At 53.0% G+C, this 27,594-nt stretch overlaps 3 protein-coding genes across 10 annotated transcripts in view; 2 read left to right on the top strand and 1 right to left on the bottom strand.

Moving 5' to 3' along the window:
• The window catches only part of GLYR1 (glyoxylate reductase 1 homolog), a 34,367-nt gene extending 16,224 nt beyond the window's left edge, over positions 1–18,143 (top strand). Inside the window, exons 6-16 of one of the 5 annotated variants that reach the window (XM_037814211.1) lie at positions 667–753; positions 1,609–1,665; positions 2,438–2,488; positions 2,575–2,648; positions 5,215–5,314; positions 8,643–8,753; positions 9,428–9,529; positions 10,248–10,410; positions 10,734–10,913; positions 11,271–11,395; positions 15,951–18,143. In XM_037814211.1, coding sequence (XP_037670139.1) covers positions 667–753; positions 1,609–1,665; positions 2,438–2,488; positions 2,575–2,648; positions 5,215–5,314; positions 8,643–8,753; positions 9,428–9,529; positions 10,248–10,410; positions 10,734–10,913; positions 11,271–11,395; positions 15,951–16,025 — 1,125 coding nt within the window. In that variant the 3' untranslated portion in view covers positions 16,026–18,143. The remainder of the gene's footprint in view (positions 1–666; positions 754–1,608; positions 1,666–2,437; positions 2,489–2,574; positions 2,649–5,214; positions 5,315–8,642; positions 8,754–9,427; positions 9,530–10,247; positions 10,411–10,733; positions 10,914–11,270; positions 11,396–15,950) is intronic. The other 4 variants (XM_037814214.1, XM_037814213.1, XM_037814212.1 and 1 more) reach the window with 4 other exon arrangements.
• Positions 18,144–18,691: 548 nt separating this feature from the next.
• ROGDI (rogdi atypical leucine zipper) lies at positions 18,692–24,869 on the top strand. 3 transcript variants are annotated; one of them, XM_037815112.1, is made up of 11 exons: positions 18,692–18,803; positions 18,879–18,950; positions 19,650–19,732; positions 19,940–19,994; positions 20,608–20,688; positions 21,469–21,564; positions 23,159–23,257; positions 23,621–23,734; positions 23,817–23,866; positions 24,016–24,142; positions 24,360–24,869. In XM_037815112.1, exons 1-11 carry the CDS (start codon positions 18,753–18,755, stop codon positions 24,399–24,401), a joined length of 870 nt encoding a protein of 289 aa, XP_037671040.1. In that variant the 5' UTR covers positions 18,692–18,752; the 3' UTR covers positions 24,402–24,869. The 3 variants fall into 3 exon arrangements, with proteins under 3 accessions (XP_037671040.1, XP_037671039.1, XP_037671041.1); XM_037815111.1 differs by having other exon boundaries at positions 24,016–24,869; XM_037815113.1 differs by lacking the exons at positions 19,650–19,732; positions 19,940–19,994 and having other exon boundaries at positions 24,016–24,869.
• Positions 24,870–25,135: 266 nt separating this feature from the next.
• On the bottom strand, positions 25,136–26,089 carry SMIM22 (small integral membrane protein 22). Of its 2 annotated transcripts, none has more exons than XM_037815114.1 (4): positions 25,945–26,089; positions 25,511–25,678; positions 25,338–25,417; positions 25,136–25,247 (listed from the first exon to the last, which is right to left on the bottom strand). In XM_037815114.1, exons 2-4 carry the CDS (start codon positions 25,644–25,646, stop codon positions 25,206–25,208), a joined length of 258 nt encoding a protein of 85 aa, XP_037671042.1. In that variant the 5' UTR covers positions 25,647–25,678; positions 25,945–26,089; the 3' UTR covers positions 25,136–25,205. The 2 variants fall into 2 exon arrangements, with proteins under 2 accessions (XP_037671042.1, XP_037671043.1); XM_037815115.1 differs by having other exon boundaries at positions 25,837–25,965.
• Positions 26,090–27,594: the final 1,505 nt, after the last annotated feature.

The raw sequence follows: 27,594 nt of genomic DNA, 5'->3' as shown, positions 1-27,594 counted from the left end.
GTTCATTGGGGACATTTTGAGGCTCCCATTAGACAACCAAATGGAAATGGCTGGAAGGCCATTGTGGCTGGAACGTGGCAAGTGGGAAAATGGGGCATGAGGTAAAATCATTGATAATGACAATCAGAGCAGAACGTTTGAAAGCTAACATAGTAACCCCTTGTCCAGGGAGGGTGTGGAGCAGGCCACTGGTGAAGAGGACCATTCAGTGAGCCCTCTCCTTGCATCATTCTCAGGAGACAAAGGCTGCTGGATCCCTTCTGGAGCCAGTACTGTTTTCTTAATGTTCGTTACCACCATAGGAATTTTCTCTGTCATTTGTTGAAACACTGTGGGATATAGTTGGGCTCTCTAATTATCACCATCCTTTGTGAAATTTAGGCATAAGAATACACTTGATTGCTTCAAGAATGGAGACGAAAGGCTCCCTTTTTGTTGATGGGAAGAATTTGCCTGTTTCTCCAAGAGGACACTAATCACAAGTTGGCCCAGGGACCTTGCCTTGAACTCAGGCTCAGACCATGGAGCTTGTTAGGGGTTTAGTTCAGTGTAGGACATGACTTAACGGAAGCAAAGCATTGAAGAGGCTCTCCCTGATTTGAGGCAGGGAGATGCCTGCAACCGAGAGAGCTGGTGTGTTGCTCAATGTGACCTTTCTTTCTGTAGGATCTCACTATCCCGGAATCCAGCACCACGAAGGGGGTGATGGCCGGACCGATGGCCGCATTTAAATGGCAGCCGACAGCAAGTGAGGTAATGAGCACACTTGTGGGCCAAGGCAAGCCATGGTTTCTGAGCTGGTTTCCTGGAGTTACCATGTGATGCACTTTTTCTTTTGTCCCTTTTTTCTTGTACATGAGACCATACCCCCACACCCAATGGTACAGAAGTATATGAGGTGAAAAATGAACGTCTCCACCCTCTGGGGCGATCACTAAGTTTGCTAAACCTTATTCCAGATCTTTTGGTGTAACCAGTCACCCACCTACAGACTGCACACTCCTGTATCATCATCAGTGGGGGTAGAGTTCATCACAAAAGTGGGATCATTCCACACATTTTTCACTTAATATTTTGTAAATATCCTTTCATTGTCCATATATACAACTTTGGTGTTTAGTCACCACAAATTATTTTACCCTCGGTGTGGACCCCCAGCATTGCACTGTTGCTGGGTGTAGCTGTGGAAAGTCCTTGGAAACCCCATGGTTGTTACACTTTCTTTGTCTGCTAATATTGTTCTTTAGTAAGTTAGACCCCCCAGGGTCAGACGCAAGTCGACCAAGACCCTAAAACTGGAAAAGAGTCTTTAGAGTTTAGTCAGTGACCAGTGAAAACTAAATTTTAAAAGTATTAGTTCATTTTTAATATTTTTCTCACAATGCTGGAAGAATTCATATACTACCCTTGCAGAAGCCTCTCTTCTTTTACACTTGAAGCCAGTTTTCCTCTAACTGGAATGGGGGTCATTTATGGGAGGCTCAGACCAGCAGTAAGAAGAGAGTTTCCAGACTCCAGAGGAATTTCAGCGAGAAGAGAGTAGCTATCAGGCAGAAAAAAGTGACCTTTGGGCAAGATAACTTTTATTTAATCATTTTCTGGTTCCAGCCGGTTAAAGATGCAGACCCTCATTTCCATCACTTCCTGCTCAGTCAAACAGAGAAGGTGAGTTTTTTTTGGAGGTTGACCTGGATCAGGGGCTGGCCTGAGGGGAGAGTGCTGTTGCCTTGGAACCTCTCCTACTGGACGGAGAAGGGAGGCTTTGCCTGTACTGCCCCAGCAACAAGTTAAAAAGGCAGATAGAGGACCACTAGTGAATTGAGTGTTGTTAGGATTGAAAAAAAAAAAAAATGCTTTCAAAACTTAGCCAGCTGAGTCACTGAGACATTTGTCGTTATCTTAGTGTCTAGGGCTAAAACCCAGCATCCCCAGCTGCCACCCCCGGGAGTAGACCAGGCTGCTCGGCGGATGCCAGCTGAGGCTCCTGCTCAGGACAGTCCCAGTGAGCCCTGGAGATGTGGAGGGAAAGCTTCCCTGCAGCTCTGCAAGGCCACAGATGAGGCTGGGCCTCGACAGGCTCTGCCGGTGCCCTTGGTGGCTTTGGAATCGGGCAGGTCTGGGTTCCAGGCCAGTTTTATGCTGACTAGTCTTGTGACCCTGAGCACGTGGCTTACTGCCTCTGACTCTCAGTGTCATCGTTGGCAAAAGAACCTCGCAGAGTCATGTGGAGAATGAAATGAGGTGATTGTGTTAAATTTGTAGGTCTCATTGTGGAGTTCAATAAAATTGGACACCACATTATTATTCAGTGTTAACGTCCCACTTTAGACCTAAACTTTTCGGGAAATATGCTTTCTTCAGGAAATTACTTTGAGAGAAATTACAGTGGAGGTGGGTTACAAGTTAATAGGTGGTCTTTTTCCTCCTCCTTTATTAGCCAGCTGTCTGTTACCAGGCAATCACAAAGAAGTTGAAAATATGTGAAGAGGTAGGTAGCTCCCACCTCCTTTCTTTGTCTCTCACTGAGGGCCTTATGATGGGCAGACTGACCTGATGCTCTGTTGTTCCCCCCAGGAAACCGGCTCCACCTCCATCCAGGCAGCAGACAGCACGGCAGTGAACGGCAACATCACGCCCACGGACAAAAAGTAGGACCTTGATGAGAATGCCTCCCGGGGCGCTGGCTCTGCTGGGCTGGGGGAGCCCAAGTGGGCTCTTCAGAGGTCACGTCCCAGCCGTGGCTGGGGCTAAATGGAAAGAGCAGGAGAGTTGTGAAGCTTACTGATACAGATTTGTCTGGGAGTCATTTGACTTGCAGAAGACAGAAGTTGATGTACACATCTGCAGTGGCTTCTCTCTTGAGTCCAGGCTGGAGGGTTGGCTTCATAACTCTGTTGAGTCTCTAAGCAGACAGCACCTGCTACAGTGGTACTCAGATTGCCCTCGGCCCCAGGTCGACCTGGATGGTGCTTTCTAAAATACACATTTGCGGAGCACCATCCCTGGGGTTTCAGTGTCAGTAAGTCCAGGGTGGACCCCGAGAATTTGTATTTTAACAGGTTCCCAGATGTGCCAATGCTGCTAGTCTGAGGACCACACTGGGAATCACTGCCTTAGCAGAACCATGATGAAATTCCCTGAAATTAGTGGGAGTGGGGTAGGGGGTGGCAACATTTGGAAGCCAGCCATCCTGCCTCCGTGACTCTCCTTACTGTCCCCTCCTGGTCCTTCCCAAGCATCTGCCCAAGCAGATGGTTGAGTTTTGGGGCTTGGACTGAAAACCTTAGCTTATCCTTAAAACTGCTGTTGCTTTGACTCTGATCCAGCTGTGTTTGCAGAGTCCTGTTGATTCAAAGGGTTTCTTAACTAAGGAGTATTGTGAGGAAGACAACCAAGACTGGACTTCCAGTGTGTGTTCTCCATACAGTTCTTCCTCAGACCGTAAACAGTGCACTTGTTACTTGATAACTTTGTGTACTCTTGAAATCACTGACTCTACAAATTCTTTTTAGTGAACTTCCCCTTCTAGAGTGGAGGCGATCGGGGCATGTTATGTACTAATAAAAGGGGAGATAGGCTGTCATCCATTCATTTAAAGAAAGGCCCCAGTGGGGCTGAGCACAGGTGCCCTGATGCTCGCAACCTGCAACCTTCACAGCCCCATTGGTCAGAACCCTTTTTTACTATGAGTGTGAAGCCCAAACTACAAGTGAGCCAGTTGTGTTGTCACCGGCCCACATCACTCCACAGTTCTCTGTCCTGTCTCAAGGACACATGAGGGACTGTCACATGTTAAAATCCAGCTGCTTCAAGGTCTGCCAGGTGCACTAGCACACCAAGGAGAGGAAAGGAAATTCATCTGTCATGATTTTAAATCATAGGGAAAAATTGCAATGCCCAAATAGCAACAGATGACAGAAGTTAAGTTCATGTTTTTAAGCCTTGACTTGTAGCATAGTGGGAAAATGCCTATTTAGGTTAGGAAAATGGCAAGTTCCATTTTCACATTTGATTCAAAGGGTTTAATACAGGGTGAGGCAGAGAGAGTATGAGAAGCTAGTATTCCAGCAGGGATTATGGTAATCTCTGAGCGTGGAAGCCACTTTGAAAGGTGACTGCAGATGTGATTCCCAGGAGACTGCCAGTCCCGAAAAGGTCATGTGGGGTCAAGCTAAAGATGCCCAGAGAAAACCAAAGCTGAAAACAAAAATGAAGGAAGAGACACTGTGTAGCCATGTCACATGTGATGAGAGATAAAGAAAATGAAAGAACCAAGAGATGATATTTGGGCAAGATAAAATCAACTGTCAAAGCCTACAGAAACAGCTAGCAGTAGTGGAGCTGTGGGAATAGCTAGAGGAGTGGCAGGACTGTGTGGGCTGCGGGAAGTGAGGGTGAGCAGGGTGCACTGTCCTTTGGAGTCCCAGAGGATCATAATGGACCTCTTGTCAGAGGATGTGAGGGAGAGGAGAGAAGGAAGAGCCGGGGAGAACAGTGGCTGGGAGAGGCTTGAGAGCAGTCCCTGGAAGGATCTGAGCACCAGAGGAGGTGGGTTCTAACACTCGGGCCAAGGACATAGCTTTGGAGAAGAGCTTTGGACAAGGCTCAGCCTGCTGACAGCAGGACAAATGAAAAGAGGGGTGTAGGGACAAAGAGCTGGGAAAAATCAAAGTCAGGAAAGGGAATTGAAAACTGGGATCCTTGATTGCTACAATTGAGGAAGTTGCCTGGCTGGTTGACCACATGGTTCTGAAAACATTGCTTCAGTTACTTATGGTGGAGCCTGTTACTCTTTTAAATGGTACCTGAGAGCCTAGCACAGGAGATCATTCATCAGGAAACTGGCTCTAGGGCTGGAGGTGAATGTGTGGTTTCCCAGAATCATGGAATTATACACAAAGACCCTCTACTAAAGCAGAAAGGAAACCAGATTTGGAAGACTTGCCCTAAATCTTACAAGTCCTACTTACTTCTTTCTGGAGCAGTTGAAGGTTTAGAAATGCCTATTTAAATGTTGGGACCCTTTGAAACAGCAGCATGGTGAGAAAAGGCCCCATCCAGAAGCATCCTATCCAGCTCTGTGACCCTGGTGTCAGTTTACCCAGCCATGCTGGTGGCTGGAGGTCTCCCCTCTAGGGAAGCCCACACTCTGGCCACAGGTATACTCTGTCCCTCCCACTCTGCCTGAGCTGATCGGTCTCTGTCTTTTTTTAGGATAGGCTTTTTGGGCCTTGGCCTCATGGGAAGCGGCATCGTTTCCAACTTGCTCAAAATGGGCCACACAGTGACCGTCTGGAACCGGACTGCAGAGAAAGTAAGCATTCGCAGGAGCGTAATGGACCCGGTGGTCAGTCTCATCCTGTGCAGTGGGGGAGTAACTGCGGCTGGAAGTCCCTTCCTATCTTCTCTACTTAATGCTCCACGTGCAGTAGAGTAGGAGAAGCCAAGCAGTTAGTTCAGGGTGGAAGAAATGTAGAAATAAAAGCTTCGGATTTCATCATCAAAATTCAGCACTTTAGAATACCCAGGGGTATAAAATGAAGCGAAAATTCTCTACTCCCTGCCATTGTCTCCCCGCCATTATCCTTTTATCCATGCATAAAACTGTGTGTGTGTGTGTGTGCGCGTGTGCATGTGCACATGGCCATATGTTATCAATGTCTTTCACTTGGAATGAATAGGGACAGATCTGCTTTGCTCCTTATAATGGCTGTATTGTATTCTATTGTTTGGGTTGCATCGAACATCAGTGTCCAGCAGAGCGGGCATGGTGACAGACATGTTCTGTGTCTGCACCATCCACTGCAGTAGCCACTGGCCACGTGGGGCTGTTGAACACTTGCAAGGTGGCTAGCACCACTGAAGAATTGAATTTTTAATTTTACGTAATTTTAATTTTAAGAGCCACATGGGGCTAGTGGCTTAGAAGTTCTTAACCTCAGGTGGTCCATGACTTCTAGGAGCCTGTGTGTGCCCTAAGATGGAGTTCCAAATTTGGGAACATGTACCTTTTGTAATGGAGAGCAACCACAGCTTTCATCAAGTTCCCACCTAAGAAAAGGTGAAGGACCATAGTCTGAGTACTGGTAAAATAAAGCACCATGTTTCTTGCTGGGATTGAAGGAGGCAAGAACAAAAAAGAAAAGAACCAGCTTCTTGAGGAACGTGCTGTGGTCGAGGATGTGTTTGTGAATGTGTTAGCATCCCAGCGTGCACTGCCAAGTGTTGCTGGTGGTCCTGTGAGTGATACAACAGTAGGGGGAGCTGAAATGAGGTGCGGTTGTGAAGGAGGTGTTGCAGCAGATGAATGTGAATTAACAAAAATGTTCTAGGCAAAGTAAAACCATTCACTTTGCTGGAACAGTCTTTTTCAAGAAGACCGAGGAAGTGGTTGGAGATTGGAAAAGGGGCTCTAGGCCCCAGGCATCGGTAGGCTTGCAGATACCTAAGCCAGGGGTGAGGTCTCACAGGCCCCGCTGGCAGGGCATTTTGTGATTCAGACATTCCTCTAAGGTCCTGCTGGTGCTGAAGGCTGGGGTCGCCAGAAAACCTAGGCATTCACAGCTGTAGGAACATCAGGAGAATCCCGGTTGTGGTGGAGTGCATTCCCCTTTGACATAAGTGCCTCGGGTCATCCTGTTTTCTTGATGGGAAACCTAAATGTTATAAACATGACCGTTCTTTCCAGATTAATTTACAGGGAGGCCAAGCACTTAAGAATTTGGGCTTGAGATCAGGCAGACCTGAATTCAGGTCACAGCTCTGCTGCTAACCTTCTTGAGCAAGATACCTCTCTAAGCCTCACCATGAAAACAGTGGTGGTGAAAGCACCTGCCTCCTAGGGGCGTGAAAGTTTATTGGGATAACGTGAACTACTTGAAATACTTAGCACCGTGCCTGGCCCAAATTATTGTGTACGTGTTTTCTTTGAAAAGCTATTTAATGTAATTCTTATGATGGTCCCCATGGAATTTTTTAAAGGATCTTGATAAACATGATTCTCTGGTTCTTCTGGAATAATAAATAGGAAACATTTAAAAATTTGCAGCAAAGGAAGAGTAATAGCAAGATGCTCTCAAGGAAAAGTTAAAACATACCATAAAGCTACAATACTGGAAGGCTATGATACTTCCGAGATAATAGACATAGATCCATAAAAGTAGAATTGATGTCTTAGGACTTAATCTGAAAGGTAGCGTCATTGTAAATCAGTGAGGCAGCATGAAGGCTTAGCCAGTAAACTGTATTGGGACAACTGGCCAGAAATTTGGGGAAATACTCACCTCATTTCTGACCACATACTGAAATGTATTCCAGACAGATTGCTAAATTAATGTTTTCAAAAGGAAAAACCAGAAGAAAATAAAATATTAACATCAGTCTTTCTAAGCCTAGAAGCAATCAAAACCACTAAAGGGAAAGATCATCACTGTTTTTGATGACACTTCTTTGACCAAAAGTGAGCACAGTTGAAGGTATGCCATCCAGAAGTGCAAGTGCTTCTGGAAATAAGATAGAAAAAGGATATGTTGTTCTTAATAAACCCGTGGCTTGAGAATTCTAACAAAAAATAGCTTACAAAAAAGGAAACACAATAAATAAAAGAATAAAAAACATTCACTTATCAGGAGTGACCAGAATATATCTAACAAAAAGTTGCCGTTTTTTAGCTGGTTAAATTATGAAGTTGAAAAAAATATAAATGTTTTTATGGAGGCTTATCTGTTGTTTTTAAATGATGAACTCAGTGTTGGTAATTTCAGCCCTTGCCGGTGATCATTATAAATCAGCCCAGCCCTGTTGGAAAGAGCTTTAAAACATTTGAAACATGTTTTCTTCTACTTATGGGCACCTAAATTTGAAATGGCAGGAAAGTATTATATGTAAAGATATTTGTTGGAGTCAGTTATAATTAAAAATTTAGAGCAGGCTAAATATGGTAGGGGAGCTGTTAGGTAAGTTAAGGTATCTCTCTTGATGGAATATTTTGCAGCCATCCATTATAAATGATAATTTTGAAAGACTGCAACAATATGGATAAATGTGAATCATACAAAATATGAAATATTGGGTGCAAAATTGTAGGTGCAAAATTATTTTAACTACTTTTTAAAATTCCTATGGAACAAGGAAATATACCAAAATATTCGTGATGTGTTTTGCCACAGGTGCTCTGGCAGTTTCAATTCTCAAGAGAAGAGAAGTTAGTACCCTTAGACCCCCAAGTTTTAATCTGGCCACAGTGTTAGAATAAAAGCTCAGTGAGGAGCCTCAGCTGGAATGGAAGCCCCCCAGCCCCAGCCCTGAGTTCAGGGCACCAGGGTGAGTTTTGCTGTAGCCAAGGCAACCACAGGCTGGGGACAGGTCCTGTCAGTGTCCTGTTCTTCAGACAGGAAGCCACCCACAGACGCTTGTTTTGTGCTTGCTGTGAAGTAGAACATCGTTCTAGGCACCAAGTGTGCAAAAACACGGATGGTCGTCAAGAGGCCCGATCCACTTCCTCAGAGGAGCTGTATCTCCAGCTCTGATGTCCCGGCTCCTCGGGAGGCCGGCGAGGAGGACCAGTTGCCGCGTCTCTGGCCTGGCTGGTGTGTTTGTTGTGCACTGCCTGCGGCTCATGTTGGGGTCTGTGACTTTTGCAGTGTGATTTGTTCATCCAGGAGGGGGCCCGCCTAGGAAGAACCCCCGCTGAAGTCGTTTCGACTTGTGACATCACCTTCGCCTGCGTGTCGGATCCAAAGGCGGCCAAGGACGTAAGGATCCCCTCCCTCCCCTCAGCATCTCAGGTTGTAGCCCGGGAAGCTGGCTGGCTCCTTCCCTTTCTCCCCTGCACACAGAGTGAGTGTCAGCATGTGGGAGTTGAATTTACCATTCCGGGGCCATCACCTTTTGGGAAGGGTGTTTGCAGAAATTGAGCACAGGCTTCCTTTAATTCAGAACAATGCATGAAAGCCACCAGGGTCCCCGAGGTCTGAGTGTAAATGGTTCCTGAGCCGGTTCCATATATGCTTGTTGGGGGCTGAGTGAGCCTTTGGCCTTTGTGCCAAGTTCCCACATTTAACTGTCGCTGTATTTGTGTGTTTTAAAAGTTCAAATGGCAGTAGTCATCTTGGTAAACTGGTGACCAATCTACTCCAAGTAAATCCAAAGAAGCCCAAAAAAATACATACTGAGCTTCCTTTATTTAATTGGGGGATTTTTAATAAAAAGAAATACACATATCCTTTTCAAAAATAAATGGGGATATACTGGAAATAATGTTTCTGTCCTTTGCTTTATTGTTGTTCCCTTTTCAGTCTTAATAGCTAGCTCCTAATCAGGATATGTGTCAAAAAGCAGCAGGATTCTGACCGAACTTGGTTCTAAAGGGCTTGTTGGGCATCTTGCCGGGAGCCTGGGCTATTGCTTCTCCCTCGTGTCCCCACAGCTGGTGCTCGGCCCCAGTGGTGTGCTGCAAGGGATCCGCCCTGGGAAATGCTACGTGGACATGTCAACAGTGGACGCAGACACGGTCACTGAGCTGGCCCAGGTAGCAGCCTTGTTCAGGCTGGCCCACCACATCCTTTCATTTGAACCCAAGACCTGCAGGGACCATACCCAAAGCCCGAGAGAGGGGAGAGGAGACCAGTAGCCTGGGCGCTAGTCGGGGCAGCTGTGTGAGGGTACTGCCCAGGTGGGATGGGACTTGGGTCCTGTAGCTGCCAGTCTTACCATGCAAAGCAGTCCAGGCTGCCAGCTTGGCCTTCTGGGTTTAAACAGCTATTGACAGTTGACAGAGTAGCAAACTCGTCCTCCTCCCTGAGCTTCTGGGCCCAAATGAGGGAATGGTGACTTCTGGGCCGCCTGTGTGTTCTTTGGATAGTTGATGTCAAGAAAGGGCTGTGTCCAGAGGGAAGGTGTGTGGGCCCAAACTCTTGGAATGTGACGTTTGCTCATATGAGTAAATGGGAGCCTTTGGGAGACCCCAGGTTCTCTCTTATTGCTGTGTGATCCATGCATCCGTTGGAGGATGGTCTGTCTAACCCTCCCACAGCAGCAGTCCCTCACCCTGGGACAGATCCCAGGCCTCAAGGCCTCCACTCCAAGTGCTCTTGCCCCTTAGCTCCATAAGGGGGTGGCCAGAAGAGATACCCTTGGGGGTGAGAGGGTGTTTGTGGGGCATTCCCCTTGCTCCTTGTCCCTTCTGCTCCCTGCCTGGAGGCCTCTGCGAGAGGCCAGGCCTCCCGAAGCCATGACTTTCCTTTCAGGTGATTGTGTCCAGGGGGGGGCGCTTTCTGGAAGCCCCAGTCTCAGGGAATCAGCAGCTGTCTAATGATGGGATGTTGGTGATCTTAGCAGCCGGAGACAGAGGCTTGTATGAGGACTGCAGCAGCTGCTTCCAGGCAATGGGGAAGACCTCCTTCTTTCTAGGTAACATGCCTGCCTACCTGTCATGCCTCGGGTGGGCAACATCCCCTGTAGACGGCCCTGATGACGGCATCCACCCTGCACAGCCTGTCTGCCTGGGGCCCCCAGGGGAAGGTTTCCTTTGACTTGCACAGTCAGTGCCTGGAAGGAGGAAGCGCCAGAAGGGTCAGAGCCATTCTGTCGGGGGCAGGTGAATGGGGCTTTCCTGGGTGTAGAGGTGGGTCCAGGGGTTTGGATGGGGGGGTCCAAGCAGGGACAAGGGCAGGGCAGAAATTCCCTGCCTGCAGGATTCTTGGGAAGTGACCATGACTCTTTGTCCCGGGCAGGTGAGGTCGGCAATGCAGCCAAGATGATGCTGATCGTGAACATGGTCCAAGGGAGCTTCATGGCCACTATTGCTGAGGGGCTGACCCTGGCCCAAGTGACAGGCCAGTCCCAGCAGACACTCTTGGACATCCTCAATCAGGGACAGTTGGCCAGCATCTTCCTGGACCAGAAGTGCCAAAGTAAAGTTGCCTTTGGCCTCGCTTCTTGCATTTCATGTTTTCGTTATCTGGAGAACTGGGTGAGGCAGGCAGCTACTTCCTGCCACAGAACGGTTCTTCTTCAGGAGCTCGTAGGGTGTGATGGACGCACCTTCCCTCCCATCAGTCCGTACTCCCGGTCAGAGGCATTTTGGAGAGACGGTGGCTGGAACTCGGGGCAGGGGCAGGACTCAGCATCTTGGGTGGCTGGGGTGAGAGAGGGGCCAAGAGGGCAGTGCTGGTTGGAAGCACAAGGCGGTCAGCCCTCCTGCTGCTGCAGATGCTTCTTACTGATTGAGGGTCCTTTTATGCTTCTCATAAGCGGTTTTCCCTCCTCAGATATCCTGCAAGGAAACTTTAAGCCTGATTTCTACCTGAAATACATCCAGAAGGATCTCCGCTTAGCCATCGCCCTGGGTGATGCCGTCAACCACCCGACACCCATGGCGGCTGCGGCCAATGAGGTAGCTTTGGAGCGGGTGGCATGACCTCCGCCGGCTGTCGTCGTTTCCTGCCTTTGCTCACTTCGGGGTTTCTTTTTTCTGATCTAAGGTGGGATCAGAGGTTCTTGATTTTAGGCCTTTCATGTTCTCTAACATGAGCATTTAAAGCTGTGAATTGCCTTCACCGATTTCCCTCACGACTCTTTGTGGATCATTTAAAAGTTTGATTTCCAAATATTTGGGGGTTTCTTAGGTATCTTACAGCTGTTGATTTCTACTTTATTTCTCTGGTGGTCAAAGAACATACCCAGACTTGCTTTGGGGCCCAGCATGTGGTCTGACTTGGTGGATGCGCTGTGTGCACTTAGAACGGGTTGTGCAATTGTTGAGTGTAGTGTTCTTCAGATCTCAGTTAGGTCAAGATGGTTGATCGTGTTTGTCAGACCATCTTTGGTGTATTTTCATTGAGTTCTATCAGTTTCTGGGAGAGGGGCACTAAAATCTCCAAGTGTGATTATGGGATCATCTTTTTCTCCCTTTAATTCTGTCTGTTTTTGCTTGATGTGTTTAAAACTCCTTTTTAGGTTTGTAGACATTTTGTGATACTGTTTTCCTGATGAAGTTATCCTTTGGTTATGTCCTGTTGACCTTTGTCTTGAAGTCTGTTGTCTGATGCTAATACAGTCTCTTCAGTCTTCTCATGCTTACTGTTCCTATGGTCTAGCTTTTTCCATCCATTTACTTGCATTCTGTGTCTTTATATTTAAATTGTGTTTTTCATAGACAGTCTATAACTGGATCTAACATTTCTATCCATTCTGACAATATCTGCCTTTGAATTGGAATGTTTGGTCCATTAACAGTTTTTTTTTTAATCATGTGTTTATACAGCCACCCACATATCAAATTTTTGAAAAGAAATTTTTAAGATAGAAGTTCAGCTTTCTTAAGAAATTTAATCTGGACAAAACTGAGCAACATATATCGTCTTTCCCATACAATTCCAATGAAAACTGTAGTTTGTACTATGTGTATATGAAACATATAGATTAATTTATTTTAGAAGCTGTATTTTTCAGGAATTATAAGCTAATAGTAATTTTCATTTACATTAAATACTTACAGGTCCAGCAAAGAAAAACTTGATAAAACAGTACTGTTTTTTTTCAAACCTGCCTTTTCATGGTTAATCATCCTGTGTTTCTGGTTTGTGTGTTCTGTTCCTTCCTTGTCTGCTTGAACATTTCAGAGTACTTAACTTTTTGGCTCTTTCAGATTGGCAGTAGTAGTTCAAGTTCCTCCTGTTGGTTCTACCTGTGAATCTCTCTTGGCAGTTGAATTCGTGTATTTTGTAACTTTTGGCAGTGAACTCACCCATAATTCTAATTACTTCTGAAGGCTTCCAAGTGTGGGCTGAGATGGAAAAGCTTCTCTTTGAGTTGGTTTCCGAGTTGCCTCTGCCTCTGCTCTACAGGATTCATGGGCTTGGTTAATTTCTCAATGGAGTGTGGAGGTTTCTGGAGCATTTGGATAGTGTGGCTTTGGATTCTGCACTTCTCTAAAGTGTGGCTAGGAGTTCAGGATCTTGTGGTGTATAAGTTCATTAACGTTTCATGTTGTTACTGATGTGGCTGGGTTTGGAGCTACCATCTTACTATTTGCTTTCGGTTTATCCCCTCTGTCTTTTGTTCGTCCATTTACTCTTTTCTGCCTTATTTTGGATAATTTTAATGTCTTTTAGAATTTCATTTTACTTTATCTATTGGCCTTTTAACTATGCCTCTTTCCTTTTTTTTCCTCTTGTTTTTAGTGCTTGCCCTAGGGATTACAATGTGCATCCTTCATTTTCCACTGCTTACTTATAGAGTTAATATTGTACTGCTTCCCAGAGAACGTAGAAACCTGCACCTGTATAGATCCATTTACCGCTCCTCGCCCATGCTTTGGGGCAGAGTTCTCCACCTTGGCCCTGGGGACGTTTCCTTGTGGGGACAGTCCTGTGCATCGCAGGTTGGTGGTGGCAGTATCCCTGGCCCATATCCACTGGGTGCCAGTAACACCCCCTCAATTGTGACAACCAAAAATGTCCCCCAGGGAGTCCTGTGTATTGTATCCAAGTATGTTTCAAATCCACCAGATAGTGTTATAATTTTTTACTTTGTTTGCATGTATTTTAGAGAAATTAGAAAAAAAGAATGTTTCTCTCTCTGGATTTACCATTTCTAGTGCTCCTCATTCCTTCCTGACGAATAGAGTTTCTATCTGGAAGAACTTTCTTTAACATTTCTTCCAGTGCAGATCTGCTGGTGAGGAATTCTTTCATTTTTTTTTTGATCTGAAAAGGTCTTTATTGAGCCTTCATGCTGAGCTGACAGTGGCGGTGGTGGTGGTGTGGTTTGCTGTGACCCTCGTCACTGTCCTTTGCCTTCCTGGTTTCTCATGAGAAGCCCTCATCACTCACATCCTGTCTCCCTGCATGTTCTGGGTCGGTTTTTACTGGCAGCTTTCAAGATTCTCTATTTATTTTTAGTTTTCAACAGTAAATTATTTCAGGTATTGTAATGTTTCAGTTTTAGAACTTCTGTTTCTTTTGTGTAATTTCAGATTTTCTGCTGCAATTTCCTAACTTTTTCCTCAATACAAACATGTTTTCCTTTGTGTCCTTGAGCATAATTATAATGGTTTTTAAATCTCTGTTCACTAATTCTGACATGTGGGTTTTCTCAGCGTCGGTCTCCGTCAGTTGCCTTTTTGTGAAAACGGGTCACATTGTCCTGTTTCTTCACATGTTGTATAATTTTGGTTTATGCCCTGGACATTGTGATGGTTACATTATATATTTTATTCCAACAAAGAGTGTTGATTCTTGTTCTTGATGTTTTAGCAAGCAGTTAGCATAGTTGGACTCAGACTGTACACTCTGGCCCCTTGGCAGCAAATCAAATCTCAGTTCAGTTCTTTTAGCCTCAGTCAGACTCTTGAACTCCATCCTGTGTACCAAGAGGTCAGGGTTCATCCCAAAATTTGGGCAGAGTTTATAGAATTTGGGGTTCCCCCTCTCTGGCTGTCTCATTTCTAGGATTCTGCCCCATCGATTTCCAATGGCTATCGTTGCCGCAAACTCTGTCCTCTAGTTCTCTGGACCAGAAAGACTGCAGGTTTAGCCACCCTGGTTGGTGCCGACTGCAGCCCACCTGCAGCCAAGAAAACCAACAGCAACGAAAACTCAGCCCATGCAGTTTATTTCCTCCAAGTGTTGACTTCCCCCCCAGAATCTACCTGCTTCAGTCCCTGCGGTGCCTTCAGGTGGTTCTTTTTTTCGTCCAGACTTTATGGTGGTTATGGGTAGGACGGTAGGTATGAGAAAAGCTTCCTTGTCTTTTTCCAAGCTTTTAGGTTTTCCTAGCCTTTTTGCCACAGCACGGCTGAAAAGAATAGCTACAAAGTAAATGCCTGTCTGGGTGAGGTGCTAAGGGAAAGAAATGAGAGACTGAGCTGCCACCTCCCCTGGCATGATGTCCTGTCCGTGGCTTTGCCGAACACATGCTCTCCTTCACACACCCCCTTCCCTAAGCACAGCCTTCCGTGATGGTCGGAGCCCGGGTTGAGCAGATGTTCTTTGGCTCTTGTCTGGTACGATTAGGTCCTGACCCAAGGAAGGACGACATGATAGAGCACCCAGAGAGTTAGGGGCTTGGCTGGTGACCCCCTCAGCCTTGTGCTTCCTCAGACCCACTTCAGAATCTCATGGAGTGCTAGGGCATAAGGGACTGAAAATGGGGTCCAGGTTCTGCACAATTAGACCATGTTTTTAAAAAAACAAAACCTGCAGCTAGCCGTGTGACAGGCCTGTGGTCCAGCCGTGTTGCCTCAGCACGCTGGATGGTCTGTTGGCCTTGTTGAACAGTGGCTCTTTAATTCTTGTCAAGCTCTTTGATTTCACCTGCTATCTCTTGGGTGCTGGGTCAGTTAGTCGCCAGTGGGGACACATTGGTGTACAGCTCCTTCCCTTCCTTATAGAACTCGTATTTTAATAGAAGGAGACATGGAATAAGTACGTATGTTTAAACAAGTAATGAGTTTCAGAGGTTAAGAAAGGAGAATCAGATACCACACTGGAAAGTGACTGAGTTGAAGGGTGAGCTGGTGCCCCTGCTGCCTCACTTGGTCACTGTCCTGCGGGAGGCGTCTTCCCGGCACAGGGCACAGCAGGGCCAGTGGCGCAGAGTGGGGAGGCACGCGGAGGGGTGTGAGCAGGAGGGGACAGTGTTAACATCACCAACAGACAAGCCTTCGCCGGGCACTGACTGTGCTGCCTCTCTGAGCACTCATGTGCCTTCCCACATTTCACCCTCCTGGAACCCGGAAAGGGGGTGCTGTTACCTTCTCCATGCCAGTGGGCGGCATCTGGAGCAGAGAACCTGAGGCACTTTGCCCAAGGTCAAGCCAGTAATTAGGGGGAGTCAGGACTCAGGCTCAGACAGTCTCAACCCCAGAACCTCCCTGCCGAGCCACCTATCGCTGCCTCCAGCAGTCCTCTCTCCTCCTGCAACTGACCCCCTCTCTTTTTTTCCAGGTGTACAAAAGAGCCAAGGCACTGGACCAGTCTGACAATGACATGTCTGCCGTGTACCGCGCCTATATACACTAAGCTGTCAACACCCCCACCCCTCCGATATTCCCTCTGACCCCCTATTCCTCATATGGGGTCGAGGTCCTGGGACTTGACTCTGGACCAGTCCGCCTGTCTCCATTTCCTTTTATACAGACTTTGAGACCTGCCGTCAGTGCAGCACATGGCATTGCTCCTCCCCAGAGGCCTTGGGGCGGGAGGGGGTTGGTAGGATTGGCTTGTGGGAATGCTCTTGAGGGGGGCACTGGCTCCTGGACTGGGTGGCTTTGTATTCCCTCTCCCTCTCTCCTCCCTCCCTCCCTCTCCGTCTCTATCTCTGTCTCTGTCTGTCTCTCTCTCTCTCTCTCTCTCTCTCTCTCTCTCTCTCACTCATATACACACACCAGCTCTCACCCCAGAAACAGCTGCCTAGAAACTCTGCTTTCTGGCTTTTTTCTTCTTCCGAGCTTATCTTACTTCATCCCCCTTCCATATAAGGAACTAGAATCAGAGGTGAGAGTTGGAAGGCATCCCCCAGCTTCCCCCATCCTGAGGAGGCTATAGTCATGTTCCCTCCCCCCATGGATCCCCCAAATAGAGAGGCGCTGGCCCACCGGAGCCAGCACAGACTCCAGAGGGCGGGCCCCACCGGACCTCCAACCTCAGGTGACCAGCTGATGAGGATTTTCACGTCTAAGCTACCAGTGTGCAGCCAGCTCTTCCATCAATGCCTCTGTGAACTGAAAAGAGATTGGCACCAGCAAGCAAAGACAGGGCAGCAGCTAGCCAGCTCTTAGTGAGCCTGGCAGAAGCCCCGATCTCATCACTACTTTTCGGCACCCCACCCCATCCCACCCCGCAAGTCGCCATCACTGCAGAGCCCTGGGCTGGGATCAGAGTTCTTGCTTCCATGTAGTGGGGGCTCTCACCAGCCTTTTGAAGTACTCAGATTTGCATTCCAGCCCTTGGGAAAGGGGTCCTGAGGGCCGCTGGTGTGGAGTGAGAAGGGAGATGGGCCCCTTCCTGTTTCCGTTATGCCAGACTCTGACCTGCCCTGGGCCCCTCATGGTGGCCCCACCTTCTCCAGCCGCCCTTGCACAGGTCCCCTTCTTGCCCCTCCTCTCCTCCCTTCCTCTTTCCTCCCATGGAGACGGCACTTCTTTCTGTCCCTTGTTTGATCCAGACCTAGCCTGGCCGACAGTGACCATTTCTTTTGGCTCAGCTCTTGATGCAGGAATGAGCGGCTTCGCTCCAGCTGGCATCGTGAGCTTCGGTACTTCTGGGCCCCAGGGTTCTGTCGGGCAGGGAAGAGGAGAACCGGGCCTGGTTTAGCCGGAACAACCTCAGGGGTGGGTCTGAGTCATCCTGGAGGTCCGGGCGTTTCTCCTTGGATAGGGGACCAGAAGGGGCTTGAGATGTTGCATAAGAACAAGAAGTCACCTAGCAGATGTCCGTCCACTTTCCTTCCATGTAGGTTGGTTTTTCCAAAGTCACAATTTGCAGAAAATCAGCATTTATAGTGAAATATATGAATGAACATATATATATGAATGCAGCCATCTGGTTGAGGCCCCTCCCTCGTGACCTTGGCCCTTTTTCACTGATTAGACACCTAGGTTAGAGGGTCTGAGAGGACACTAGGAAAGGCAAAGGGTCATGCCTGTGGGGAGTTTGGGGAACAGTTGTTGTTTCACTGGGATTTTGAACTTGTTTCTGTCTGAGCACAAAGCCTGTTCTGGTCCTGGCTGGACTCTGGGAGAAGGGGTGGGGGGGAGATGCTGTAATGAAACTGGTTAGTCAATGTCTTAATATTGTTGACAATTCTGTAAAGTTCCTTTTTATGATTATTTCTGTTTAAACTATTTCACTTTTGTTTTGAAATAATTCCCTTTTAAGGAGAAAATGTGACACTTGTGAAAAAGCTTGTAAGAAAAGTCCCACTTTCCCTAAACTCCTCCCATTTATTTTCCTTTAAACCTTTTTAAATGACAAATCTAGGTAATTAAGGTTGTGAATTTTTATTTTTGCTTTGTTTTTAATGAACATTTGTCTTTCAGAATAGGATTGTGTGATAATGTTTAAATGGCAAAAACAAAACATGATTTTGTGCAATTAACAAAGCTACTGCAAGAGAAATAAAACATTCTTGGTAACATAGCGGTGCCACGTGAGTTTCCTTATTTTAACTGGCCCTGGTTTGACCATGGCCCGGCTGCCTGACCTAGAGCTCTGGGATCTTTGTGTCGGGCAGGGAGGCGACGGCACCCCTTCCCGAGCGGCGGGGCGTGGGGGCACGACACGGCCGCGACTCGGGGACAAGGGGGCTGGCGTGCAGGACGGCGGGGTGGGGGTCAGGGAAGGATGGTGGGTTCCATCCCGACGGCCCCCGGGAGCCTGACTGGCCATCCCGGTCGCCTTTACCATCTCCCCGGAGGAGGCCCGGTCGGGGGCGCGAGCGGCCAAGGAGGCCGGCGCTGCGAAGCAGGGACGCTGAACGGAGTCGGGCGGGCCAATGCGCAGAAAGCAGACTGCGCGCCGACCAATCGCCGAGCGCAGCGAAGGTCCAACCATCCTTCCCCGCCAGTCACGAGCGCAAGTGGAACAGGGTACCCTATCAGAGCCGGAGAGGCGCGGACCAATCGCCGACGCGGGGGCGGGGCCGGCGCCCTCTCAGCCAATCGGCGGCAGGGGGCGGGGCCGGGGAGAGCTGGGCTGGTGGGCGGGTGAGCCGGTGGCGGGGTCGGCTGACGGCTGCTCGGAGGGCGGATGGCGATGGCGACGGCGTTGGCAGCGACGGCAGCGGAGCGCGCGGTGCTGGTGAGGCCGCGGCGGGCTGGGCGGCCGGGCCCCCGTCCCCGCCGCCGGCCGCTGAGCGCCGCCCTGTCCCCGCAGGAGGAGGAGTTCCGCTGGCTGCTGCAGGACGAGGTGCACGCCGTGCTCCGGCAGCTGCAGGACATCCTCAAGGTGAGCCCCAGGCCCCGCCGGGCGCGCCGGCCACTGCCCCGATCCACCCCCAGCCCCGGCCCGGGCGCCCACTGCGTCCTGGACGCAGCGGTGTCAGGCCGGGCCCCCGCCCTCCACGGCCTGGGGGGCCAGCGGCGGGCTCAGGGCCCAGGGAGGGAGGCCTGCGGGGTTCTGATGCAGCCTGGGCCGGGAAGGCTCCCTCGAAGAAGTGCCCTTTAGCCTGAGATCGGGAGGATCTCGGCCTCTATCTAGCAGTTACTCAAGTTACTCAACCCCGCGGGGCCTCGGTTTCCTCATTTGCAAAAAGGAGATAACAGTACTCGCTTCTCCGGGCTGTTGTGGAGATTAATGAGCCAATCACCGCCCAAAGGCACCTTGCGTAGTCTTAGGGTGGCCCAGAATTACTGGCTACTACCAGTGCTGTCCTTATCCCCTGACTCCACGACCCCCTCCAAGCCCCTCCGTAGGGTGGGAGGCCGCACCTCTCTGGGCTCTGTACTCCCCCGAGTTTGTTCAGTGATGTGGAGAGAGCAGGTGGGACTTGAAACCCAGGCCGTGGGGGTGGGCCCACAGACCTGGAAGGTGCCAGCCTGCCAAACACCAGGGGAGGCCAGCCCACCCTGCTCCTCCCACAGCAGCCCTGGGCAGGGGGTTTCTGGAGGGAGCTCCTTCCTGTGACCTTTGCCCCCTGCCCGGCAGGAGGCCTCTCTCCGCTTCACTCTGCCTGGCATGGGTACAGAGGGGCCAGCCAAGCAGGAGAACTTCATCCTGAGCAGCTGTGGGTGAGCCTGGGCTGGGTGGAAACTGGGGAGCTGGGGGACTCTTGAAGTGGCCTCTGAGGGCAAGACGCATGGGTGACTTCAGCTCCGCTGTCCGCAGGCTGTGCAGTGGGATGGGCAAAACTGCTGGTCCATGGCAGGCTGCCTGCTGGGAGGGCAGGGGGCTGGAAGGGGTGGGCAGCAGCTGCCCTCTGACCCCGTATGTTGCAGCACAGACCAGGTGAAGGGCGTGCTGACTCTCCAGGGGGACGCACTGAGCCAGGCGGTGAGTCTCCGGCCCCTCCCCCCAGCCCGTCTTGGCAATGCCAGTGGCAGCGTGTGGCTCTGGGCAGGGCCTTGGGCCTCCCTGGGCTTCGGTGTCCTCATTTGTCCCCACCTCCTTGGGGATCGGGGTGCAGGTTCAGTGAGGCGCTGTGGGGAAGGGTTTGCTTTGAATGTGGCCTCGTCCCTCATCTAAGCGTGGGGACTATGGGATTTGGGCTGGCACCAGATCCGAGCTGAATCAGCCAGCATCTGAGCTCCACTCTGCGTCTGACACTGCACCAGGTGCCAAGGCTGGGGAGGTCCCTCTTCTTTCCAAGCGTTCTGCCTGTTGGCCTTAAGCAACTGCTCCCAGCCGAGGCCATCTTCCTCTTCTCGGCCTTCCCCTTTCTCAGCCTCTTTTCCCTTTCATTCATTTGTGGCTCCTCTGGGCCCAAGTTCCTGTTTCTGGAACTCTCTGGTCACCCCCCCAGATGGCAACAGTGTTGGGGGATCCTCTGCCCCCTGGGTCTGCCCACCATATACTCTCTGTCTTCTGCCCCGGGCTCGAGGGCTCAGGATATCCAAAAGCAGGCGGGCGTCTGTCTGTCCAGCTTACTCCCAGCCCTCTCCACCAGGACGTGAACCTGAAGATGCCCCGGAACAACCAGCTGCTGCACTTCGCCTTCCGGGAGGACAAGCAGTGGAAGCTGCAGCAGGTAGTCAGGCCCCTCCCCGGCCCGGGCCCAGGCCGCAGGGGTGAGCGGGGACAGGCCAGCCTCTGCTCTGGGGCCTCCCTGGGGCCTGGCCGTGGGGATTTCTGGCACAGCAAACCTGGGAGTGTTTTCTAGCAGCGAAGCTGGGGCGGGCAGTGCCTGGGGCCCTGGAACCCGTGTCATCAGGGAGCTAGAGAGCCTGCCCAGGCTGTAGGCCCCAGCAGGAATCAGGGGTCCCCACTGCCCACGGCAGCCGCAGTGATCGTGCAGGACCCCCCTCAACAAGTCAGTCCCCTGCCACAGCCTCTAGGGGCTTCCATGACACCTAGGATGAAACCCACTCTCTTGCGATGCAGCCCTGGCCCAGTCCCCCACCCTCTCACTACCACTGGCTGCTGCCCCAGCTGGACTCCATCTCGGGGGCCTCTGCTCCCCAATTTGACCCCCCCCTCAGTTCCCTTCCACGACCTCTTTGTTTGTTTCCTTCTGTGAGTCGCAGTTTGTCCTTGTCTTGTGCGGCGACTCGGTTACCATCCAACTCTAGCTTTGGAAAGTAAGCTGTGTGAGGGTGAGGGGCTGCACCCCAACCTGTGCCCTGTCCCCAGCCCCCAGCCAGGCCCAGCCCTGAGCCAACAGCTGTCAGGAGCTGGGTCAGGCAGACAGCCCCAGCCCACACCTCCAACGGTGGACCCCGGAGTAGGGGGCCATGCCCTGGGGCCAGGCTGCTGCCAGCTCCCCTTTGCCGAGGCCCGGCCCGGTGACCGCTCCCGGCAATGTGTGCAGATCCAGGACGCCCGGAACCACGTGAGCCACGCCATCCACCTCCTCGCCAACCGGGACGAGAGCTACCAGTTCAAGACGGGAGCTGAAGTCCTCAAGGTGGGCTGCCCACAGGGACGGGAGCACCGGGGACCCCAGCCCGGCCCTCACCGCTGGCCCGGCCCCTGCAGAGCTCTGGTCCGGAGCCCCTGGGGAGTCCTGTGCTCTCGGCCCGGGCCCGCCTCCTCAGGCTCAGCCGAAGGCCAGCCCCTCCCCTCCTGACGGACACGGGCTCAGCTACCCTAAAGCCGCCGACCCACCCGGGCCCCGGAATGAAACCTGGGCTCCAGCTCCACAGAAGAGTTGTGCAACCTCATGTTACTCACTCAGTCTGTGCCTCAGTTTCCTCATCTGTAAAGGGTGGGGAGGGGGCAGAGGAGCTGTATGACAGTTAAATGTGATAGTTGAGGTAAAGGGTCCCCTAGTGAGCTTCAACAGAGTAGCTGCTGGTAGTAGTAGCAGTAATAGGAAAATGCCTCTGAGTTCATTACACAGCCAGCTGACTGGAAGGCACGGAGACCCAGGGCCCTGGACCCACGCTGCAGCTCAGCCCTGACTTGCTGTGTGTCCTCAGGTGGTTCACCTACCCTCTCTGGGCCTCTGGTTTCTCGTATGAACAATTGGGACCAAGTGGACTCAGGTCCCTTCCAGAACTGTAACCATTCTGCAGGGGTGGGTGTGCACCCCCCTTGCCTCCAGCCGGCTCGAGGGCTGGGAACCCTGGTGCCCACAGCAACAGCCTAATGTTGTCCCGGAGGCAGCCGAGGCCGGGGCTCTGGTCCCCAGCTGTGTGACCTTGGCACGGGGCTTACCCTTTGGGGGCCTCAGTTTCCTCACCTGTAAAAATGGGGCTGCCCATTATCCCCCATAGCCAAAGGGTAGACGCAGCACAAGTGTCCCTCAGCAGAAAAATGGATTAAAAAATCGGGGTCCGTGCACATGCTGGAATATTATTCAGCCATAAAAAGGAACAAAGCTCTGATCCATGCCACACAGGGAGGAACCTCGAGAACGTTATGCTATGTGTAAGAAACCAGAGACAAAAGGACAAATGTATCGTTCCACTTACATGTGCTGTCTACGACAGACAAATTTGTAGAGACAGAAAGTAGATTTGAGGTTATGGTGGGGGGTGGCAGTTATTATTGCTTAATGGGGACAGAATTTATGGGGTGATGACAATTTTTTTTAATTGAGTTTGCGGCCTGTCTCGAGGACTCAGCTCAGCCATTGCATCACCTCCTCCAGGAAGCCCTCCCTGTTCCCTTGCACCTGCCCTGAATCAAGGGCCCTTTTTCCAAGCTCCTTCACCCCCATCCGCAAAGCATCTCTGCCCCTGGGACAGAACTGCTAGGGCACGTCCATCTCCCATGGGACCAACGTCCAGGGTCCATGCAGTAGAATCTGCTGAGGGGACAGTGGACAGTGGACAGTGCAGGTGTCCTGTCCCCCCTCTCCACTCAGCTGGAGCCCATCTCTCCGCCTCTTTAACCAGCCCCCACTGTGAGTTCAGGACCTGGGATCCGGGACCACCCGGGCAGTTGCTGCGAGCTTCCCTAACTCGTCGCTTGAGCCCAGCCCTGATGCTCCGAGGGAGGTGGGGGGCCTGCCACCCACGCAGCCACCCGTGACACCCCCCGCCCCCACCCCACAGCTGATGGACGCCGTGATGCTGCAGCTGACCCGAGCCCGCAACCGACTCACCACCCCGGCCACCCTCACCCTGCCCGAGATCGCTGCCAGCGGCCTCACGGTCAGTGAGGGGCCCAGCCTGCCCCAGAGCAGGGCTCCTAGTGCCCCCACACTGCAGTCAGCATTCTGTCAGCACCAGGTTTCTGGGATGGGGTCCTTGGCTTCCATCTTGCACCTTCCCCCCTTCCCCCAGATATGTTACCTGCTCTGGGCCAGTGGTCCCCATACCTGACAGTGCAGCAAGATTCCTGGGGCGCCGAGGAACATTTTGGGAGTGGGAGGTGCTGGGAGTCTGCTGGGCCCTTTGCAGACCCCAAGAGTGACTGGGCAGCCCTGCTCTGTCCAGCCTTGGGGCATGGGGGTGGGGGGGGTTGGCGTGGAGGCCAGTCTGCTGAACCCCCCTGCCTGCTGGGGGCCCCCCCAGCGCATGTTCGCCCCCGCCCTGCCGGCCGACCTGCTGGTGAACGTCTACATCAACCTCAACAAGCTCTGCCTGACCGTGTACCAGCTGCACGTCCTGCAGCCCAACTCCACCAAGGTGAGTGGGACCCCCGGCCCCTGCTGCCCCTGGCCCTGCAGATGGGTGCGGGGCTGACACCTCTGCCTGCTGCTCTGCCTAGAACTTCCGCCCAGCGGGGGGCTCGGTGCTGCACAGCCCGGGGGCCATGTTGTGAGTATGTGGGGGAGGAGGGGGCTCCGGGGGAGAAAGGGGTTCCTGGAGGGGGGCCCTGGGGCGTCCTCCTTACACAACCCTCTGGCCTGCGGCTCCTGGGGGTGGGGGGGGCTGCGGCCCTCAGGGACCCTGTCACCCGCCCACAGCGAGTGGGGCTCGCAGCGCCTGGAGGTGAGCCAGGTGCACAAGGTGGAGTGTGTCATCCCCTGGCTCAACGACGCCCTCGTCTTCTTCACCGTCTCCCTGCAGCTCTGCCAGCAGCTCAAGGACAAGGTGGGGCTGGGGGGCCTTTTGGGGGGTTCCAAGGACCCCTGTCACACCGCCAAAGTGCCCCCAGACCTCTAGGCCCATCACAGCCCCCCCCGCCCCCCAGCAGGCACCTGGGCCAACACCAGCCTCTCCCCTCCCCTTGGACGACCCTGACTTTGCACCTGGCTCCTTCTAGGGGGCCCCCAGCACCCCCACTGACCCCGGGTCACCCCTCCCCCAGATCTCCGTGTTCTCCAGCTACTGGAGCTACAGACCCTTCTGAGCAGAGCGTGTGGGAGCTTCTCCCCTGGGACGGTGGCCCAGGGGGTCCCTGTCCCATCCCCCACCGCTCGGGGTGCCCACCAGAGCCGGGAGCCCGGGCGCTGTGTGCCCTTTATTTTCCTCTTTGCCCCATTCTTCCTGGCACGTTTGCACAGATGGGGGTGAATGTGGGGACCCAGAACGTGGTTTGGCTTCTTCCGAGGAGGGGAAGGGTCAGGAAGGTGGCCTGAGCCGCAGCCCCGGGGCCCGGCCCGCCCTCCAAGCACCAGGGGGACCTTTGAACCCAGGGCAGGGCCCAGCGTGGGGCTCCCAGCCTCCTCCTCCCCTGCCCGGCTGCACCCCTGCTGGAGATGGGGGCACAGGAGGGGCGGGGTGCAGCGAGGCCGCCCTCCCCGGGCCCGTGCCGCTGATGCGTGTTCCGCCCCCACCCCACGGGCCGTCTAAGAAATAAAGATCCTCAGATCCTCGAGCTCCCGTGTCTGCATCTGTCTGGGTGGGGACGCAGGTCGGGGGGTCCCTGGTGGTCAGAAGCCACAGCCTCCCCTTTCCCCGCGCCCGGCCGGGGCTGGGCCCTTGACCCCACTGCGCCCCAGGCTGTGAGTCCCAGCTCCCCCCACCCAGCACTCGCTGGGGGCTCCCCAGCCTGTCCCTAAGCTTCACCGCCCGGCCGGCCGAAGACTGGGGGACACGGAGGGCACTGTGGGGAGCCCCTGCACACACACTCGGCACGCGGGCTCTGGGCAAACACCGGGCGTGTTACTGTCACAGGAGGTTGCGGGAAGGGGCCGGCGGCCTCGTGGTGGCCTTAAGGCTCCAGGGCCAGGTTGTCCACTCCCTTGGCGCGGTGCTGCAGGGACACAGAGGCCGAGGCGTTTGCCCCTGGGAGGGCCACAGCCGCCACCGCCGCCCCCCGGGGGCTCACCTGGAGGGGGCTCACCTTCTGGGGGGCAGGGCGGTCGCAGCAGCAGCAGCAGCAGCAGTGCACGACCACCAGGAGCAGCAGGAAGAGCACGGTGCCTGCAGGCGGGGCCACGTTGACCCTTGACCTCAGGGTCCTGGCAGGTGAGGCCAGTGCCCCCCCCCCCCCCCCGAGGCCGCGTCCCCACTCACCCACGAAGGTGAGGAAGACAACGAAGGCGGCCGTGTCCCACCCGGACTGGAACAGCTGGTGGCTCCGCAGACGCCCCAGCACCTCCTGGGCCGTGGCCTCCAGCTCCTGCCGCAGGTCCTCAGCCGGCACAGCCATCTCGCCAGGGACGCGCGCCCTCAGGTGCCCACCTGCCCCGGCCCCGGCAGGGCCTCCTCAGAGCCCTGGAGAGCCCTGGGGGTGCTGGCCCAGCCCCTGCCCACCTTCCCGGCCCCAACCCACAACCCATCACCCCTCCTGCTCTCGCCCCTGCCCACCTCCCGCCCCCAGCCCAGCCCCCCTTCCGTACCTGTCCTTGCCCAGACCGTCTCTTGGCTCCTACCCCGGCCCCACGGCAGCCCTTTCCCCAGCCACCATCTGTCCTCTCCCCACAGCAACCCTACCCTCAAGCCCCCACCTGTCTCTGGGAAGCGGCCCAGCTCCCCCAGCCAGGCAGGTCCTGGGTCCTGGGTGGCACAGACTGCTTCCTGCTTCCGGGAACTCAGCTACCTGAGGCCTTGGCAACCAGCCGCGCCCTCCCTGGGGCCACCAGGTGCTGCCAGAGCTCAGCGGAGGGAGGGAGGCCCGGGCCTGACCTCCCCGCCCCCCCAGGTGTGCCCCTGCCCCCACAGGTGTGCTGGAGGGCCCCAGGGAGGAGGACCCCGGGCTTGTCTGCTGCTGCTTTATCTCGGACAAGAGGCTGGAACGCAGTGGGCACTGTTTGCTTCGTGAAACTGAAAGACAGAAAGAAAATGAAGGAGCGGAGGGAGGGAAGGAGGGAGGGAGGAAAGTTCACTGACTTTCCACTAACTGCAGCTAAGATGGGCCCGGCCTTGTGCCGGGAGCGGGAGCGGCTGTGGTCCTTAATTTCTCTGCTTTAATCCTCTCAATGACCCCCACAGGGCAGAACTTGGGCCTGGCCCCTGGCCTTGACCTTCCCCTCCAGCCCTCCCCAGCAAGGCCGGCTGCACACCCCCTTCCTCCCCTGCGCGTGCTGAGGTCCGTGGGGACAGAGGCCCTGCCGTGCCAGAGGAATGGCCGAGAGCCAGGTGGTCGCAGTTTCTTGTTCTTGTGACACTTGCGGCCTATCAGGGGACAAATGCCAGCTAATGTCAGGGTCCATGCCTAACGCTGCACATGCATCCTGATTAACTTCTTCCCCATGGCAACCCCACAGTGAGCATCTGTGCTCTCCCCATTTTACAGATGCGAAGACTGAGGCCCTGGGAAGGGAAGCAACCAGCCCAAGTCACAAATGTCCACACACTCGGCGGCTGGAACCGACACACGTGTGTCATCTCACGGTTCGGGAGGTCGGAAGTCTACACTGGGCTGGTGGGCTTACATTCCTTCTGGAGGCTCTGAGTTGGGGGGAAGCCACTTCCTTGACCAGCTTCTAGAGGATGCCCTGGCTCCTTGATGGTGGATGCCTCACCCACCCCGTTTCCACTCTCAGTTCCTTCCCTGTCCCTGACCTTCCTGCCTCCTTCCAAGAATAACCCCCCTGATTACATTAAGGCCCACCCAGGTAACCCATCTCAAGAGCCTTAATTCAACCCCTGGCACCTGGGGGGGGCGACCTTGGGCACACTCCCTGCCCCCTCCCTGCCTCGGTATCCTCATCTGTAAAATGGGTATATTAATAGTCAACGTCTTAGTGAGGATCAAATGAAATAATCATTGGAAAAGATCTCATAGAACAATGCCTTGCCCATGGAGGACGTGTAATAAAAGGCCACGTCTTACAGTTCCCCAGCGTTCAGGAGGGCCTCCCTCCAACCTTCTGTGCCTCGTGCCTATCTGGGCTCGCCTGCCCTGGTCGCACTACTCAGGTCACTTTCCCCTCTGCTTTTCCCAACGGCAGCTTCCTGCCAGCCCGACTCGAAGGACCCCGTGGAAGTCCAGCCTTCACGCATCCATGTTGTGCAATCTCCACTGGTGCCCACGGAGCCTCCCTCCTCCCCTCCTCTCCCCCGATGTCCCAAAATTATGTCACCCACATGTGATGATTTTCCAGGAGAAAGCTTTTTTCCCTGCAAAGAGGCTCCCAGAAGGGGAATCTTCCTCG

The sequence above is a fragment of the Choloepus didactylus genome, chromosome 21 (genome assembly GCF_015220235.1).
Source record: "Choloepus didactylus isolate mChoDid1 chromosome 21, mChoDid1.pri, whole genome shotgun sequence".
Taxonomy (NCBI): Eukaryota; Metazoa; Chordata; class Mammalia; order Pilosa; family Megalonychidae; genus Choloepus; species Choloepus didactylus.
This window is presented reverse-complemented; position numbering and strand designations above follow the sequence as displayed.

What these genes read in the sequence shown, in the direction of transcription:
- ROGDI (XM_037815111.1), top strand. Translation starts at nt 18,753, where the DNA reads ATGGCGATGGCGACGGCGTTGGCAGCGACGGCAGCGGAGCGCGCGGTG. An exon ending in GGGACGCACTGAGCCAGGCG is followed by an intron (nt 19,995 to 20,607) that starts GTGAGTCTCCGG and finishes CCTCTCCACCAG; the next exon opens with GACGTGAACCTGAAGATGCC. An exon ending in TGCAGCCCAACTCCACCAAG is followed by an intron (nt 23,735 to 23,816) that starts GTGAGTGGGACC and finishes TGCTCTGCCTAG; the next exon opens with AACTTCCGCCCAGCGGGGGG.
- SMIM22 (XM_037815114.1), bottom strand. Translation starts at nt 25,646, where the DNA reads ATGGCTGTGCCGGCTGAGGACCTGCGGCAGGAGCTGGAGGCCACGGCC. An exon ending in TGTCTTCCTCACCTTCGTGG is followed by an intron (nt 25,418 to 25,510) that starts GTGAGTGGGGAC and finishes CCCCGCCTGCAG; the next exon opens with GCACCGTGCTCTTCCTGCTG. An exon ending in ACCGCCCTGCCCCCCAGAAG is followed by an intron (nt 25,248 to 25,337) that starts GTGAGCCCCCTC and finishes GTGTCCCTGCAG; the next exon opens with CACCGCGCCAAGGGAGTGGA.